This window comes from Ochotona curzoniae, unplaced genomic scaffold (genome assembly GCF_017591425.1).
Source record: "Ochotona curzoniae isolate NIBS_2020 unplaced genomic scaffold, NIBS_Ocur_1.0 contig_2688, whole genome shotgun sequence".
Taxonomy (NCBI): domain Eukaryota; kingdom Metazoa; phylum Chordata; class Mammalia; order Lagomorpha; family Ochotonidae; genus Ochotona; species Ochotona curzoniae.
This window is the reverse complement of record NW_024465553.1, coordinates 174726-193525: the sequence shown is the minus strand read 5'-3', so window position 1 is coordinate 193525 and position 18800 is coordinate 174726. Positions and strand designations below refer to the sequence as shown.

Below are 18800 nucleotides of genomic sequence, written 5' to 3'. Positions count from 1 at the left end.
CATCCAGGCCTGGATGTTGATTTGGGATGTGGAATATGAGCTTTAACTGGTGTCTTTCCTACTGCTTGAGCTCCTGGTCTGGCATCAAGTGATCCTCCCTGTCCCTTGAAGTCCCATGATTCTCTCACTTGGTACATTCTTCTCTTTTTATTTCCCACCACTCTGTCTCTCTTCCTGTTCCTGCCTGTTTTCCATTTGTCCACTCTGAGGTGTTGGGCAAGTCTCCCTTCCTCGGGATCAAGGCTCAGTCTCCCGTTCTAAAGTTACACATGCTCCGTTTTTCTGTGGAACTCAGGCTCAGTCTTCCTCTCCAGATGCTGCCGTGGTTTTGGACGCAGGCCATTCCTGGTGCTCTGGTCTCAGTGTGTTCTGGGCTCAGCTGGTGGTTGGTCTCTGGAGGCCAGGGATGTGCCCTTCAGTCTGGCCCTGAATATGGGGAAGGGAGGTGCAGAGTGGAAGTGTGATGACCAGCCGGGTCCTCTGGACCTCTGTGCTGTGGTTCTGTCCCCCAGAGACAGCCTGGCTGAGTTGACTGACTGGGGCACCCCTGGCTGCCTGAGCAGGCCCTGGCAGAAGCTAGGCTGGTCCTGGCAGAGCTGAGCCGTTGGCCTTGTGAGGGCCTGGCTGGCTGGCTGTGTCCAGTCTGCTCCTGACTGAGGGTGCTAGGGCCTTCTGCTGCCGTGGGGTCCCCACTGACCCCACAGGGCTGTGCTGGCCCTTGCCCAGGCCTCAGAGCACTGGCCATGCCTGCGTGTGTGGTGTGACTGTGCCAGAGAGGTCTCGGGTTGGGACACCTGGGCTGTGTCTGGGATGACTCAGCCGGCCCAGGGCTGTTTCTGGGGTTTCGGCAGGTGTGGGTCACTGGGAGCTTCTGCAGAAAGAGCAAAACAGGAAACACCGCATGACAGCCTTGGTGCTGCTGTGCCAGGCACACTGCCACGCTGACCTGGTGACCACATGGGCTAGTCCACCTCACACAGCCTGGACCTGGGCCAGTCCTTTGTCTGCTCCCTAGCCCCGTCACTCTTGTCCATTCTTGAAAGAAGTTTACGATAGAACCTGACACTCACTCCCTGTGGTGTCCAAGGAGAACATGGGAAGGCTTCCCCTATTCTGAAGGTCATGTCCCAGGAAGGTTAAAAGTCAGGAGTTGGGATGTGTGCTAAGGACTCAGAGTACAATTCTAGAAAGTTCAGAAGTGTTCTATTGCCTGACTGGAGGATCATGGCGAGTGATCAGGCCCAGGACTTATTCACGGTCCAGGCCTCAGTGACCCCGGCAGATCAGGGCTCCGTGAGCAGGCCCAGGAGCTTTGAGCAGGACCAGGGCACTACAATGCACATCAGCACGCATGACCTGGGCAGGCAGTGATGTGACCCATGTGGGGATCTGGACCCGTGTGCAGGTATGTGAGGTGAGCCTGCCCACCAGGTCCGTGGTCAGGATCCGGCTGTGGTCCGGGACCAGGGTCTGTACCTCGGACCAGAACTGAGTGATCAGATCTGGACCTGAGATGAGAACTGGAATTACAGAATGTGGAGCTGCACTTGAGGATCTGTCACCGGATTCAGTGCTGTGGACACAATTTATTGATCAGGCCCTGTGTGTTCCTGATGGGGATTCTGTGTATGCAGCGAGGGTCAGCTGTGGTCCCTGGGAACATGTGGGCAAACTCAGGGTCCAGAATTGGAAGCAGAGTCCTGTTATCAGTAATAGGGTTGAGAGATGAGGGTCACGCCCAGGGGTCAAGGCCAGGACCTGTGACCAGGGCTAGGCCAAGTGACCAGTACCATGTCTCAACGACCTTGACCAGAGTTTGAGAAGGACCAGGTCTTGTGACCAACAACAGAACAGGGCCTGGACCACTGACCAGGACTGGGTCCCTTCCATTGTCCCCGTGGTACCTGAGGACTCCCTTCCTGGTGAAGCATTCCTGTTGGACTGGAGCCTCCTGCAGGTCAGGTCAGATCTTGGCCAACAGGTGTGCCCATCCTGAGTCCCTGAGCTGGCTGGGTCAGCAGCTGCTAGTCTTTGTCCCATTTTGTCCTTGACCCATCCTCACCCAGAGTTAAGCTCGTTTGCTGAGGGAGGTGTTTATTGGTTGGGCATGGGTTGGTGGGGCGGGTTGGCTGCTCTCTGGCTGTGGAGTTGCTGTTCCAGGGCCACCTGCATCCATCCTGAAAAGACAGGAACTCTCCTGAGCGCGGTAAGTGTCTTTGTCAGCTTAGGCTGCCCAGTCCTGGCCACAGAAGAAAGATGTGCTGGTATCTGCTGGTCCTGCCCCTTTGGGATGCTCACACTGAGCCCAGGCCCACCAAGTGTCTTCCAGGCGTACTCTTCGAGGATCAGTCAGTGGTGAGAACAGTATATGCTATCATTGAAGTGTCTGCTCACAGCTTTAGGCACCAACACCTGTGCCTCAGTACTGGGGTCCCTCTTTGCTGCCAGGTGTGCCCCGGATGCTGGTCACAGTGAGTGCGGTGCTGTAGAACAGGCTCAGCAGGAAGAGGGTGAGGAGGGTGATGGTGGTGGGCCACAGGCTGTCTCCGGGGGTCTCCTCCAGGCTGTCTTGATCCAGCACCACCCAGGGGATGGGTTCCCAGTCACCTGCAAGACACAGAAGGCCTGCTAGTCTGTCCAGCCTGGGCCTCGCTGTCCCCTCCCAGATCTACAGGGGTGCTGTAGAGGTGTCTTGAGGTTTGAGGACATGAGGCAGGGCTCCCAGGGTCCTGGGGACTGCGCACTTGCATTACGTGAGGTGAGCATTGGCAGCACATGAACTGGAGTCCATCCTGGCAGCTCTACAGAAGGGGTGTCCCTGACCCCTGGGCCTGGGATAAGCCTCATGCTCAGGACTGCACACTGACACTCGCGGGTGGCCGGGCCTGGTCTGGTCCAGCGAGGACCTGACACTGGCCGGGAGGTCTGAGTGTGAGGTTCAATGTGTGAGGTCTAGCTGGGTGTGGCCCAAGGCCTCTGATGCTTTCCCAGGAAGTGTTGCCAGGTAAGCCAGGGGAGGGCCACAGCACAGGCCGAGCAGCTGGCCCAGGGTGCTAGGCATTGCTGTCTGCCGTTACATGGGAGCTGAGCCTGTGTGTCTATGGAGGTTCATCACTCATGTCTGTTTATCTGTCATTTCTCAGTCTATTTTCCATCTGTCCATCTGGCATTTCACCAGCTACAGAACTGTCCTTGGTCACCTGACCATCCTTGCATCCATCTGTGCGTGCCTGCCTCCTCTCACCCCACAGCCTGTCCATCCATCCACCTCTCAGTGCATCCATCCTCACGTCTGTCTACCTGTCCATCTGTCCTCATGTAGTCAGTCCACCCACATATCTGACCCCCATCCAGCTGTCATCCATCCATCATCCACAGCTCTCTATTTCACCATCCCTCCACTCAGCTATCCATCCATCACCTGTCCTTCCATGCACATGTCCAACCTATCACTCTTCTATTATCCATCCATTCATCAAACTGTCTGTCCATCCATCCATCCATCCATCCATCCATCATCCATCCGTCCATCCATCCATGCATCGTTCACTCTCATGATCCATTGTCACAAGTGCCTGTTCTCCATGTATTAATTGTCCCTGTTCCCTCTCTTTCAAGAGTTACTTCTGTGGGTCAGTTCCTGGCCCCCACGGGATGCTGTTCACTGTTGTGGGGCACACATTCCCCTGTGGTCTGCCTCAGCCCATGTCCCTTGGTGATGGGACGTTCTGGGGACAAGTGGCTGGGGTGTATATGGGGCTTCTCATCCCTGGGCTCTGAGAGAGGAGGCTGGGTGAGCCACACACCCTAGGGAGACTCAGAGGCACCATGGACAATGGCAGGGTGCCAGCCTCCCCCTTTGTGGACGTCCTGGTGCCAGGTGTGTCTGCATGGGTCATGGGACTGCTCCCCTGATGCCCTGTGGACCCTAAGCAGGGCCGAGGCCATGGAGGGTCCTGAGTGAGTGGTGTGGTCCTTGCCCTGCCACGGCCTCTGGTTTGACTCCCATTGGCAGTGGCAGGATTGAAGCTTGAAGTGTGGGGTTTTCAGGGGGCAGTGGCTATGTGGGAGTGGTTGTGGAATTGGTTGTTGAGCTGTGTATGGCTGAATATACAGGTCTGCCTTAGTGGGTCAGTAGGGGTGTGGGGAGCCCATCTGAGGGCTTGGGCAGGCAGACCCCTCACCATCCTGTAGCTGGGTATGGGCTGTGGGTGTCCTGCAGGCACTGGGCTGGGCGTGTGTGGGTGTGAGCCCATGTGAATATGTGTTCTCATGTGTATACACACAGAGCACATGGTGGTGTATGGGTGGTTGTTGTGTGTCTCTTGGGGAGTTCGTGCTGTCTTGTGTTTCTGGGGATTTCTCAGCCTGGGCAGATGCTCTGACTGGCTGGGGTTCCATGCCAGGTGCCTGTCCTCATGTGTACCTGGATGGAGCCCCTGGTTCGTTTGCCACCCCTTCCCTTCTCCTCAGCTGCAAGCTAAGGGCTAATGGCTGTGTTACCCAGGAAGTTATTGAGGTGCCCCCTGTGCTCAGGCACTCTCTGAGTTGTTTCTGCGTCAGCCTCAAATTCACCCAGCTCAGTATCAGGTCACATGGAAGGCACAATCTCACAGGGCACTCTGATTCACAATCTCACGAGCACACCTGCACAGGTTCTCACAGATGCACACATACACTACTGACACACCTGCACAGACACACACTCACTTGTACATTTGCTCACAGTAACACATGTGTCCACTCACACTCCCTCACAGAGCACACACATGCCCTAGCACTTGTCGCCTCACCCTCAAGCACACATGCTCACACCAGCTCACTCACATTTCCACACTCACTCAAACTCACTCACTCACAGTCACTCTCACAGAGCACGCTGGGGGGCTTGGTGAGGTGCCTGAGGCCCCCACAAGCTCCTGGCCTGGGGTGATCTCTCCCTCCCCAACACTTTGGCTGCAGCCCCTGAGGGAGACAGTCAGGCACAAGGACCCGCAGGGCTGCTGGGGCCAGCACACAGTTTATTCAGGGCAGGGCAGGCAGGCGGCTCAGTAGCAGACACTTTCTACGTCTGCCACGACCACAGACACATTGACGTGGGTGGGTTTACCCGACAGACGGTCGATGGTCTTCTCGGTGAAGTTCTTGGGCAGGCCCTCGTGGCCCACCACGCAGGAGAAGTTGTCCCCGTTGTTCCAATCCACGACCGAGACGCGCAGCAGGCTGGTCACGGCGAAGGTGCTGGAATTCTGGTTGGGTTCTGGCAGGGGCTTAAACACGATGAAGTCTTCCTTGGGGACCAGCTTGTGTAGGTGCAGCCAGTAGATGAGCACGTCCTTGGGGCTGAAGCCGCGCACCAGGCAGGTCAGTGTCACCAGTGCGTTCAGGGCCAGCTCTTCTGACGGCGGTGGCAGCAGGTGCACCTGGGGTGGGATGATGTTCCCTGGGAGGGGACAGAGGTGTCAGGGATGTGTGCAGGACAGGACTGGGCCTCCGGGTCCCTCTGAGGATGTGTGTAGAGCCTCAGTCCAGGGCTGTAGGGAGGAGGTGGGCAGGGTAGTGGGGCAGCTGGCAGCGTCTGGGGGTGTGTGTGGTGGGCTCACCTGTGTCTTTGCTGATGGTGTCATTCAGTGAGCCCTCTATCTCAGGGTGTTGGACAGTGCATGTGAACTTTGTGCCCTGGTTCCAGAGTTCTGCACAGCCAGGCAGCACGCTGGACACACTGTAGCAGCTGCAGGAGTCCTCCTGGGCACTAAGCAGCACAGGCGTGTTCCCCGTGTTCCCCGTGTCGGTTGACCAGGTGAAGACGGCACCATCGGGGTTCTTCAGGCCTTTCAGTGTGCAGGTGATGTTGGCTTCTGAGTTGAGGAGCAGGTCTTTGATGCTTGGCCGCTGCAGGAAGATGCTGGACTTGCAGTTCGTTGGGCATGGTTCGCAGGTTGTGCAGGTTGGGCATGTTGGGCATGTTGGGTATGTTGGGCAGGTACAGTCACAGTTGGCTAAAGGAGGCGAATGTACAGAAACAGAGGAATGAGTGTGTCAGTATGCTCCTCCCATGCGTCCCTGTCCAGTCTGTCCTCCCGCCCCACTCCGTTCTGTGAGATCCAGCCCAGCAGCCCGCCCTGAGCCTCAGTGTGCCGTGCCCCACCCCCAGCTGCCCTCTGACCTTGGCAGGGAACCTCTACATTCACGTTGTAGTTGTAGTTGTATTCCACGGTGCAGGACACACTGCTTTCCTCAGGACATCCATTAGCTGGTATCAGCAGGCGGATTGAGGTGAACTGGGTGAACTCAGGGTCAGGCTGAGTCAGGAAAGGTGGGAACTTAGTGATGTTCCCATTGGCGTTGCAGGTCACACTCAGAGGGCCCACGGGGAAGTAGCCCCGGATTAGAACGCCAACGACATGATATGACTGTACACAGGTACTCAGCGGGAAGACGTCGGGTTTGGCTGCAGGAGCTGGAACACAGAACCAACAGTCATTATGAAGCTGCACCCTCCTTGAGCCCCTGAAGTCAGGGCCCTGTTGGCCTCTGCAGTGGAACCCTGGCCAGAGCGGCTAGGACAAGCACAGGTCACAGAGCTGTGGGGACACCACGCCTGGCCTGTCACTGTTTGCGATCCTGCTGTCCAGTGATCCTGCCTGGCTTCTCAGCCCTGTGCTGCTCCAGCCTGGCTTGGTCATGCAGCTGTCACTGACACCAGACCCCCAGGGTCCCTGCACCCTCTTTGTGCACAGGCAGGCGCTACCTTGGCTTGTGCTCAGGATGGTGCATGTGGAGGAAAGGAACGACCTGGAGATGGTGAAGGCCGAGGAGAGCCAAGAGCCAACCTACCTGTGTCCTTTCCTCCCATATCTGATCAGGGTCCCTGCCCACTCCAGCCTGGACCCCACACCCAGCCTCCCCACCTGCCATCATCAGCCATGGACATCCTCAGGCCACATGTCCTGGAGGACAGCCTAGGGCAGCTCCTGCCAGGAACCTGAATGTGGCTCTGAGATGACAGACCCCGAGATGCAGCCTAAGGAACACAGTTCAAACAACCCAGCCCAGGGAGCTCAGTCCAGCCTAGCTCAGCCCAGCCTAGCCCAACTAAGCACAGCTCAGTCCAGATTGCCCAGCCCACCTTAGCTCAGCCAATTCATCCCAGTCTGCTCAGCTCAGCCCAGACATTTCATCCTAGTTTGCCTAGATCCCACATCCAGCCTCACCACCTGCTATCACCAAGCACGGACATCCTCAGGCCACATGCCCTGGAGGACAGCCTAGGGCAGCTCCTGCCAGGAACCTGAATGTGGCTCTGAGATGACAGACAGCCTGAGATGCAGGCTGTGCCCCTAAGGAAGACAGCAGTGCCTGGCTGCCAGGGGCTCTGGGTTCCAAGTGAATTCAGCCCAGGAAGCTCAGCTGAGCCCAAGCGTAGGGTGGCCATCCCAGAGAGGCCAAAACTTTCTGCTAACTTCAGGGAGCCCAGACAGGCCTAGCCCAGCCCAGCCCAGCCCAGCCCAGCCCAGCCCAGCTGAGCTCAGCTCAAGCCAACTCACTCAGACTAGATCAGGCCAGTTTAGCCCTGCTCAGTCCTGCTCTGCTGTGTCCAGCCCAACTCAGCAAGCTCAGTCCTGGCCACATTATCCCAGTCTAGCTGAACTCGGCTCAGCCTAGGCAATCCCCACCATGTCCAGCTGAGCCAGCTTAGCCAAGCTCAACACAACCATCTCAGCTCAGCCAGTACTGCCCACACCAGTCATGGCACCTTATGTTAGGTTAATCTAGCTCAGTTCTGCCCTGCTCTGAATGAATATTCAATGCAGATCACACAGCCTAGATCAGGTCATTTTAGCCACCCCAGCCCATTGTAGTACTTCCCAGCCCAGCTAAGTCCAGCTGAGCTCTGCCCAGCTCATTCCAGAATAACTCAGCCCAGCCTAGTGAGTCCTGTAAGTCCGACTCAGCTCAACCACCCTGTTAAGCCCGGCTCAGCTCAGCTCACCCAGCCCTGCCCATTTCAGTGCAATTTAGCTCAGCTCTGCTCATCCCAGTTTAGCTATTTATAGCTCAACCAACCTGCTCAGTGCAGCCCAGCACAGCCTATCTCTGCCCAGCACTGCTCAGCTAAGGGCAGCTGAGCAACCAACCCAGCTCAACCCAGCACAGTCCAGCACAGCCCAGCACAGCCCAGCACAGCCCAGCACAGTTCATCTCCACCCAGCATACTCAGCTAAGTGCAACTGATCAATCAACCCAGCTCAGCCCAGCCCAGTGCAGCTTAGCTCAGTTCACTCACCCCTGCCCAGCTCAGACACCTCAGCTTAGCCCAGCTTGAGTAAGCTCAGCCAGGCTCACCTTATCCCAGTTCAGTCCAACTAAGCTCTGCCTTGCCAGATGAGCTCAGCTCACCGCAGCTCAGCTCAACATAACCTTTTCCTCCTAGTCAAGTCAGCTCAACTCAGCTCAGCACAGATCTAGTCTGCTCAACAAACCCCACCTAGATCAGCCCTATTCTGCCCAGTCCAGCTCAACCTAGCTCAAACATTTCAGGCCCGTTCTACTCAGCTCATCGCAATTCAGTTCATCTCAACCCAGAACTGCAGGCTCAGCCCAGCCCAGCTCAGCTCAGTCCAGTAACCTCAACTTAGCCCAGTTCAGTCAGTCCAGCTCAAACCTATTCTGCGTAGAACAGACAGGCCCAGCCCAGCCCAGCAGAGTCAGCCCAGTTTAGCCCAGCTCAGACCAGCCAGCCCAGCTCAGGTCACCCTGTCAGTCAGCACAGCACACCTCTGTTCTGTCCAGTCAGGCTCAACACAGCTCAACCCAGCCCAATTCTGCCCATTTCAACCCAGCTTAAGCCAGTCTAGCCCAGTCCAGCTCAGCCAGCCCTATTCAACTAAGCTTATACCATTCAGACCTGTTCTACTCAGCTTGCCTGAATTCAGCTCATTTCAATCCAGAAAGGCAGTTCAGCTCAGGCCAGCGCAGCCCAGTTAAGATCAGTTCAGCACAGAAACTTAGCATAGTCCAGGTCAACTGAGCTCAGTTCAGCCATGTGAGTCCATCTGGGCTGAGCCTAGTCCAGCTGGCTGTGGCCGTCCCTCAGTGCCCCCATGTCCTCCCCTCGTCTGTCTCAGCCCAGCCCAGGTCTCATGTCAGCCCACAGGGCTCCTGTCACCGGGGCCAGTGACTCTGCTTGTCCTAACCAAGCTCTGTTTGCTGGACTAGGCTGATCACCAAGCCCAGCTGGACCCAGCCTGCTCAGTTCGTGGCAGTGTCCTGCCTGGGGGCCTGGGTGCTGGCTGTGCTCTCTCGTCCTTCCCCTCTCTGTCCAACCTGTTCTTCCTCCACCCCAGGACGCTTAGGACCAGTGTGGCTGAGACTCCCCAAATGTGGCGGCCGAGATCCTGGAGGACCCACCTCATGTGCTGGAGCATCCCCCATGGTGGGGTGCAGGCTGACTTGTGCTGTGGGTCCGTGTCAGTGTCAGACTTTTCATTGCTGCCCTGGCTGCTGGGTGCAGAGGGGTTGAGTGCAGAGGGAGCTGGGCCTGTTCAGCTCCTCGGGAAAGCTGTGCGGCTGTCCTGGCCCTTTGCCGTGAGTGGGTGGGCTGGATGAGAAGTGCAGGTTGGGGAGGGGCTGCATGACTGTCTGTGGTCCCCAAGATGGGGTCACTCACCACTTCCTGCTGTGACAGACACTGTTGCTTGCCTGCACGCGATGTCTGGTCTGTGGTCTGGCTGTGGTGGGGACAGGTGTATGTGGCCTGCGTTGTGACCCCTGGCACAATGATGGGATCAGAGCTCCGTGTGGCCTGGCCCAGGACTGTGCTGTGGGCTGAGATGCAGGGAAAGAGACTTTACTGGACACCAAGGCTCAGAGAGGCTGGGGTTAGGGATGGATGTATTGAGGAGGCCAGAGGGTGGCCCCTGGGCATGGCAGGGCCACTGTGGTCTTCAGGAGCCTTGGAGCCTTGGAGAAGCCCTGTGGGACCACAGAGTTGGTGTCAGTGTAGGGAGAAGCTTTGTGCCATGGTCTGGTGTTCCTGCAGCCTGAGACTGGGCTGGGCTGCCCCATCCTGGTGAGTCCCAGAGGTAGCTGGGGTTCCTGTCTAAAGCCCTTGCAGCTGTAGCTCAGCCTCCCTGCTCCCTGGCTAGAGCTTTCTCTCCAGGGTCTGTGTCCAGTGCCCACAGGCAGAGTGTGATGTCCAGGGTGGCCCTGTGCTCTCCGCATCCATCCCTGTGTCCTCTGTCTCTTGGATGAACCAGTGGGGCCTTGTCCCACGTTCTTTGGCAGGGGGAGTGAGTGGGCAGATGCTGCACACACCTGCCTTGGCTCCTCCAAGGGGGACTCGATGTGTTTGGATGGGGGGCCTGGAGTCTTCTTTCTGAGGGAGCCTCATCTGTGCCTTGGATGGTAGGGAGTAACCTGAAGGTGCCCTGGCTACGGATAGTCCATGGGAGAGCCTGTAGCCAAGGGGTCCTGGTTGGATGGCCCTGGTTCTGGGACCGCAGTGTCTTGCGCTGACCACAGAGAACTCTGGATGTGTGGACGATGCCTGACGTGGTCACCTTGGCCGAGTGTCTTCTTTTCCTGCAGGGATCTGCACCTGATCTAAGGGCGGGATGGCCACTGTGATGTGAGAACAGTTGGAGAGAAGAAAGAGAGAGAGAGAGACAGATGACAGCCTGGAAGGGCAAGGCTGATGTCAGAACCCGGGAACTCCATCGGGTCTCTATGTGGGTTGTGTCCTTGTGTTGTCACTGCTGCCTCCCAGGGAGGTGTTGGCAGGACACTGGGACCTGGACTGGAGCAGGATGTGATCCCAGAGCTGCCATGAGGTGTGTGGAGTTCTCGCAGCTCGCTCTCCCTGCTGTGCCATCGCCTGCCCCAGGACAAGTCAGTGTCTCAGGAGCAACAGGAACTTCCCCTGGAGCACCGAGCACAGTACTGAGATCTGAGGCCGTTCCTTTCAGCACACACAGGAACTGGAAGGCACTGAAAGGGAAGGCTGCCCTGAGGGAAGGGAAGAGGAGCAGCAGGAAGCCGGACAGTGGGCACCAGGCACAGCTCCCTGTGCTTGCTGGGCAGCCTGATGGCCTGAGGAAGCGGTCCCTCTGCCCTTAGCACCTGCTGCTTGCCCACTCAGAGTCCTCTCCCAGGTCTATGTGGCACCTTCCAGTCGGGGCCTTTGTGGGAGTTTGATGTGGACTTTTGCAAGGAAGTGTCGCGAGAACTATGACCTGGAGACCTTGAGGAATGCTGGGGACATGTAGAGGGAGTGTGCCCCTGTGTGGGAACAGCAGACAGAGAGTGAGAGATCACAGCAGACAGAAGTGTAGGATGATAGCAGGAGTCTTTCTTGGCCTAGCTTGTCGGCAGCAGCTCCCACTACGCTCCAGGAGCCACTGCACTGGGCTGCCCAGGTCAAGCTTTGTTCAGCTCTCATCCTCCAATCAGATTGAAAGGCGAGCAGTACAGGTTCCACACAGTCAGTTACCTAAGTGGCAGGAGGCTGGATGGGAGTGGCCAGAGCCCAGTGTTTCCATGCAGTTCATTAACTGAAGTGGGTGCAGTGTGAGGCAGGAGGGGTCAGGTGCCCGGAGCCTCTGGAGCCAGTTTCCTCAGATGTGTCTAACTTGAGTGGCCCGGGCGGTGGGCAGGGCAGGGGGCCTCCTTTCCTGCACTGTCCTTGCTGTCTAACCTGCAAATGGGAGCTAGCTATCAAGTGGAGCACCCCTATCACAGAGGGAGGTGCTGAGTGACTGGTGAGGTGGTCTTGGGCTGGGAGCAACTCCAAGGGTCAAAGCCTGCACCGATGGTATGCCTGGTTGGTGGATGTGGTATGTCTATGTGTCTGAACCTCTTTAGGATGGGGCGCCACAGCAAGGTGTCGAAGTGTGGTGGGTGGGTGGTCTGGGGCAGACCTGATTCCCTCTGGTGGTTGTCTCCTGTGGGTGGGAACAGGCTGTTTTCCATCAGTTGTCCTGTGTATCCATCCTTCTGTCTTGTATCCTGGCTGAGTGGCAAGCCCTCTTTCCTGCTGCTGTGGCAGGCCCAGCCATGAGTAAACCATCACCCTTTGCCTGCCTGAGGCAGACTCACCTCCTCTGAATCCATGCTTGTAATGGAATCATGACTCATGGGGCCTTGGCCGTGTTCCCTGCTGCTGGGCCATCTTGCATTCCTGTCTACAATGTGCCAGGGGTGGCTTTTATCCACGGCCTGCTCTCATGTCCTTAGCAAGTGATGGGTTGTTCTGGCCGTGAACTCCTGTCTGTGTCTGTGGGGTCTCCTCAGGTTGGCTTGCCAGCCCCTTGGGAGCTGGCCTTGTCTGGCAGGTGGAGAAGCAGTTCTGGAGGCGAGCTGCCCACATAGCTCCTCCATGTAGGGAACCTTCCAGGGACCAAGACTGCCCTCATGAGCCTGGCAGAGCCAGCTCGGGGTGTGAGGCTTGCGTGAGGAGGGGTGGGGGTACCCAGTGCAGGTCCCCAGGCCACGGACCGGGGAGCTGAAGGCACGGCAGGACAAAGGCTGGGAAAACCTGGCGGTTCTGTTTTCTAGCTTGTAGACAGCTTGGAGGCTGTTCCCAGGGTAGCTCAGCTGTCCAGTTCTGTCAGCAGGGTCAGGGTTCCTGCCTCTGAATCTTGCTCTACTACGGCATTAAGGGGCAGGTGTGTGGTGGGGGCTCATGGTGGCCAGCTGCTGTCCTGCGGGCCTCCGTCCCACGTGTTCTTGCTCTGTTCCTCTGCCTGGTGGACGCCTGGTTGATCCCATGTCTGGGCTGTCCTGAATCCTGCTGCTGTGAGCCTGGGCGCAGGGCTGTGTTCTCAGGCTCATTTTAACCCTTCATGTTCTCACCATGAGAGGGGTGCTGGGTCCAGTGGAGCAGCTCTATTTCCAGTTTAAAGGGGCCCCTTGCTCTTCTTCATGTTTCTGTGCCTGTTTGCACCCTGCAGTGCATAAGGACTCACCCCTTCGTCATCCTCATCCTCACCAGCAGGTGCTATTGTGTGTCTGACACTAGCCACAGTCCCTGGAGGGAGGCGATCCCTAACTCTGGTTTGTATTTACATGTTCTTGACAGCTAAACTGGTATGTGTGCCTCTTTGTTGGTGTTTTTCTAAAATTTTTTTTTCACATTTATGTATTTATTTATTTGGGAGGGCAAATATACAGAGAGCAAGAGACAGAGGAAGATCTTCCATCCAATGATTCACTTCCCATGAGGCTACTACAGCTGTAGCTATGGTGGTACGAAGCCTGAAGCCAGGAGCCTCTTCTGTTCTCCCACGCGGGTGCAGGGTGCCAAGGCTTTGGATCATCTTAGCTGCATTCCCAGGCCACAGGCAGGGAGCTGGATGGGTAGCGGGCCTACTGGGATTAGAACCAGTGTTTTATGGGATTCTGGTGCATGCAAGGTGAGGAATTTAGCTGGTAGTCTACCATGTTGGGCCCTCTTTTTGTTTTTAAATCATAAACTTCATTTTGCTTTTGCTGATTGCATAGTTGAGAGGGATGCATACCCATAGGGGCCACCGATTAGGGTGGGGAGGGTTGAGAAATGGGAAAGTGCATGAGACAACTGGCTCCAATCTCCTTTTTTCTTCCTGTATCCTGGGAAATTTGGGAGAGAAGGGGAGAGGGCCATTCCCAGCAGCCCAGCCGCATCAGTGTCTGGGAATGGGGGACGGCCGCCTGACGTCATCCTAGGGTCCCCGATGTGGGGCAGGTTCTGAGGGCACTGCTCAAGTGGTTGTGATAGTTCTGAGATGCTGTTGGCTTTGTTGTTCCAGGGTTGAGGAAATCCTCCAAGTTCCATTACTGGCTTAGTCTACCTTAGAGTCTGTTTGCCCAGATACTTGCTGTCACTGGGAGAGCTGTCCGATTTATTTGGCCTCCACGTACTAGATGTCCTCTGCAGGCCTCAATGAACTGCTGTCATGACCTCCATGAACATCTGGGCATGCCATCCTCTGCACAAGGTTCAGAAATCAAGAAGACCCAGTTCTGACACATGCACTCCATGGTCAGACCACATAGGCTGTGATTTTCACCGTGGTGAAAGTTCTGAGTTCAGTGATCCTGTTGTGTGTAAGGGTGTCCTCAAAGAAACCCTGCCCGAGGTGACTCCAGACCTGACTCCTGTGAGTCAGCCAGTGTGGGTTCTGGCTCAGTCCATCACCCACATCAGCCTAAACACAGTGGTGCTGCAGTCACCTGGTCAGTTCTGTCCCCAGCCCCATCTCATATACAAACCAATAGATGCTTCACCCCAGCCCAACCCTGCCCACCACACACTCAGCCCTCACACACCCCAGCAGGAACTGTAGCCCCGTTGGAGTGATCCCAGTAACTCCCACCAGGGCCACACTCAGTGCATGCAGGTATGTGCAGCAGACTGGTCTGATCCATCCCACATCCCATTTGGTTCTCATACACACCAATGGGTGTTGGAGCCTAGCTCAGCCCAACTGACACCACCATCCAGCCCACACACAAGCTGACGGGTGCTACCAGCTGTCTAGCCGAGCCCTCTCCCAGGCCTGGTTGTCATGCTCACCAGTGGGAGCTGCAGCGTATCAGAAGGGTGCCTGCAATTTTCCTGCAAGGCCTACTCCCTGTATGGGTCTTGCAGCTTTCAGGTGGTTCTATGGTCTAGCCTGCCAGGACTTGTCCCCAGTCCCAGCACCTGCCAGCTGATGCTGCAGCAAAGCCCAGCCAGCCTGCACTTACTCTGGTTCATACCTGCCCAGTGGATATGGTTACTTAGCCCAGCCTGGCTCGGGCCCTAACCCAGCTCACATGCAGGCCAATGGGCTTTGTAGCCCTGTCCAGTCTGGTCTGTCCTCAGTCCCAGCTCTCACACTCACCAGTGGAGCAATGGTCCATCAGGGGAGTCCTTGCAGCCCTACCTATTGGGCCTACCCCCTCCATCCCAGGTGTTACCTGTGTTGGTGGGTGCTGTGGCCCAGGTTGGCACAGCTGCCCTTACCTTGGCATTCAGCAGCAGGTGCAGTGGCTTGGCTCTGCCTGGTCTGCACAGTGGCATAGTTAATACATATCTGTCATTAACCAGGCCCAGAATGTGGGGGACTATTAGCTGCTTTTCTCCCTGAAGTGTGACACATGCCTAGGTACAGTATAACTTAGGCATCTGCCTGCAGGCGGGTTCTTTCTGGATACTAATCCTTGTCAGAAAGACAGTTTTCCAATGCTTTGCCCTGCTGTTGTCTGTGTCTTCCCTGTGTTGAGTGTTCCTTTGTGTGCAGAAGCATCTTAGTTTGAGGGACTCTCTGCTGTCTAGTTTAGTGTTGGTGGCCCGTGCTTTTGTAGTCTCAGCCATGCCTGCATCTGGACGTGTTTTTCGTGTTCCCTCCTGGTGGTCTCCACGTTCAGGTGCTCTGTAGATCTTGGATCCAGTGGAGTTGTTCTTTGTATGGGATGGGAATTGTGGAATGCTGGTTCCTGTCCCGCGTGCGTGTGTGTGTGTGTGAGTGTGTGTGCCCGTGCTTGCTATGATGTTCCTTGAAGGGTCTGTCCTCCTGCCCGGTGGCATTGGGCATCTGTGCCAACACTCAGTGTCTGTTGGCATGTGGATTGCTTTCTGGGGTTTGAGTGCAGGGTGGTGTTAGGTACGGTGCCAACACTCAGTGTCTGTTGGTGTGGATTTCTGTCAGGGTGCAGGGTGGCACTGGGCACATGGGCCAGTGTTTGTTGGTGTGTGTTTTTCTATCTGGTTGCGGTGTCTGCTGGAAGGACTCAGTGACTGCTCCCTTGCTGCTACCTCTTTGTTTTGATTTTGGCAGCTCTGTAGTTTGTCTTAACATTGGGTATTGCTGCGCCTGCAGCTTTGCTGCTTTGTCCCAGAATGCCTTGCTGTTGGCGGTCACTGTGCTGCCACAGGAATGTGGGGATTATCTTCTCAGAGCCGCGAAGGAAGAAGTTGTGTGTTGATGAGATTGCATTGAATCTGTCAGTCTCGTTATGTAACAGGGCTACTTTCACAGCAAATTCTTCTGATCCATGAACATGGGAAGTGACTCCTCTTTTTGAGTCTTCTTCATTGTTTTCACTCGTGTCTTGTCATTTTCACTGTAGGAGTCTTTTACGTCCTGGTTAAATGTATTCCCAGGATTTTCTTGTTCTCGGTGTTGATGTTGTGAATGCCTGAACAGAGCTGGAGAGGGACGTGAAGTGCAACTGGTGAAGTCAGTAATGAGACAGACACAAGATAGAGACAATGGAAACGGGGCAGGCAGAGGGCAGGCTCCTGTCTCTGCGGAGATGTGATTGCTATAGAAGGCTCGTGGCATAACCTTCTATAGAACTGTGTGGAGAGCCAAGATACAGGATTGATGTGGCACAAGCTTGGTAGCACAACCCCGTTTCATGGTGCCCAGCCACTGCTTCATGATCAGGAAGCAAGAGTGTGACCCCAAAAGAGGATTGATATTGCACACAGTTTTTAGGCCTCACCTCATTTTGTGGTCCCCAGCCACTGCTTCATGATCAGGAGGTAACGGTGTGACCCTCAACAGGGGTCAGTTTGTGGCTGTTTCAAGGACACCCTAAGCACACAGTTTTGTGGCTCAGGCGCATGGCCCCAGAGTGGACCCTTGCCCACAGGGTTTGTCCTTGGTCTCTGGCCCGAGCATTCTGTGATCTTCAGGTTCTTGTGCATAGCAGGAATCAGGTCACTGGTCTGTCCCTGCTGCCTGTCTGCATGAGCTGGAAGGTGGATCAGCAGTGGAGCCAGGAATCACATCCAGGCCTGGATGTCGATGTGGGATGTGGAATATGAGCTTTAACTGGTGTCTTTCCTACTGCTTGAGCTCCTGGTCTGGCATCAAGTGATCCTCCCTGTCCCTTGATGTCCCATGATTCTCTCACTTGGTACATTCTTCTCTTTTTGTTTCCCACCACTCTGTCTCTCTTTCTGTTTCTGCCCCATTCCATTTGCCCACTCTGAGGTGTTGGGCAAGTCTCCCTTCCTCGGGATCAAGGCTCAGTCTCCCTCTTCAGACGCTGCCGTGGTTTTGGACGCAGGCCATTCCTGGTGCTCTGGTCTCAGGTTGTCCTGGTTCAGCCCATGGAGTTGGTCTCTGGAGGCCAGTGCTGAGCCCTTCATTCTGGCCCTGACTGTGGGGAAGGGAGGTGCAGAGTGGAAGTGTGATGACCAGCTGGGTCCTCTGGACCTCTGTGCTGTGGTTCTGTCCCCCAGAGACAGCCTGGCTGAGTTGACTGACTGGGGCACCCCTGGCTGCCTGAGCAGGCCCTGGCAGAAGCTAGGCTGGTCCTGGCAGAGCTGAGCCGTTGGCCTTGTGAGGTCCTGGCTGGCTGGCTGTGTCCAGTCTGCTCCTGACTGAGGGTGCTAGGGCCTTCTGCTGCCGTGGCGTCCCCACTGACCCCACAGGGCTGTGCTGGCCCCTGCCCAGGCCTCAGAGCACTGGCCATGCCTGCGTGTGTGGTGTGACTGTGCCAGAGAGGTCTCGGGTTGGGACACCTGGGCTGTGTCTGGGATGACTCAGCCGGCCCAGGGCTGTTTCTGGGGTTTCGGCAGGTGTGGGTCACTGGGAGCTTCTGCAGAAAGAGCAAAACAGGAAACACCGCATGACAGCCTTGGTGCTGCTGTGCCAGGCACACTGCCGCCCTGACCTGGTGACCACATGGTCTAGTCCACCTTACACAGCCTGGTTCTGGGCCAGTCCCTTCTCAACTCTCTAGTTCTCTGTGCCATTCTTTTTTTTTTTTTTTTTTTTAAGATTTATTTCATTTTTATTGGAAAGGCAGATATACAGAGAGGAGAGACAGAGAGGAAGATGTTCCGTGCGATGATTCACTCCCCAAGTGAAAGCAATGGTCGATGCTATGCCAGTCCGAAGTCAGGAGCCTCTTCCGGGTCTCCCACGCGGGTGCAGGGTCCCAAAGCTTTGGACTGTCGTTGACTGCTTTCCCGGGCCACAGTCAGGGAACTGGATGGGAAGCGAGGCTGCCGGTATTAGAACTGGCGCCCATATGGGATCCCAGGAGTGCGAGGCGAGGACCTTAACCACTGCGTCATCACGCCGGGCCCCTCTGTTCCATTCTTGAAAGGAGTTGAGGGCAGATCTGACCCTCCTTTTGTTGCCCACAGGAACATGGGAAGACTTCCTCCCTTAGGTCACATCCTAGGGAGGTTAAAAGTCAGGAGTTGGGATGTGTGCTAAGGACTCAGAGTATAATTCTAGAAAGTTCAGAAGTGTTCTATTGTCTGACAGGAGGATCATGGCCAGTGAGCAGGCCCAGGACTTATTCACGGTCCAGGCCTCAGTGACCTTGGCAGATCAGGGCTCCGTGAGCAGGCCCAGGAGCTTTGAGCAGGACCAGGGCACTACAATGCACATCAGCACGCATGACCTGGGCAGGCAGTGATGTGACCCACGTGGGGATCTGGACCCGTGTGCAGGTATGTGAGGTGAGCTCAGCCTACCCTCCAGGTCCGTGGTCAGGATCCGGCTGTGGTCCGGGACCAGGGTCTGTACCTCGGACCAGAACTGAGTGATCAGATCTGGACCTGAGATGAGAACTGGAATTATAGAATGTGGAGCTGCACTCGAGGATCTGCCACCAGATTCAGTGCTGTGGACACAATTTATTGATCAGACCCTGTGTGTTCCTGATGGGGATTCTGTGTATGCAGCGAGGGTCAGCTGTGGTCTCTGGGAACATGTGGGCAAACTCAGGGTCCAGAATTGGAAGCAGAGTCCTGTTATCAGTAATAGGGCTGAGAGATGAGGGTCACGCCCAGGGGTCAAGGCCAGGACCTG

At 56.1% G+C, this 18800-nt stretch overlaps 1 gene segment (V, D, J or C); it reads right to left on the bottom strand.

Moving 5' to 3' along the window:
• Positions 1-2380: 2380 nt before the first annotated feature.
• On the bottom strand, positions 2381-16475 carry LOC121153195. The segment is given in 7 exon segments: positions 2381-2607; positions 5111-5443; positions 5604-5999; positions 6167-6327; positions 7175-7182; positions 14788-14794; positions 16471-16475. Coding segments are annotated over 7 exon segments (1098 nt in total).
• Between the last annotated feature and the right edge of the window lie 2325 nt (positions 16476-18800).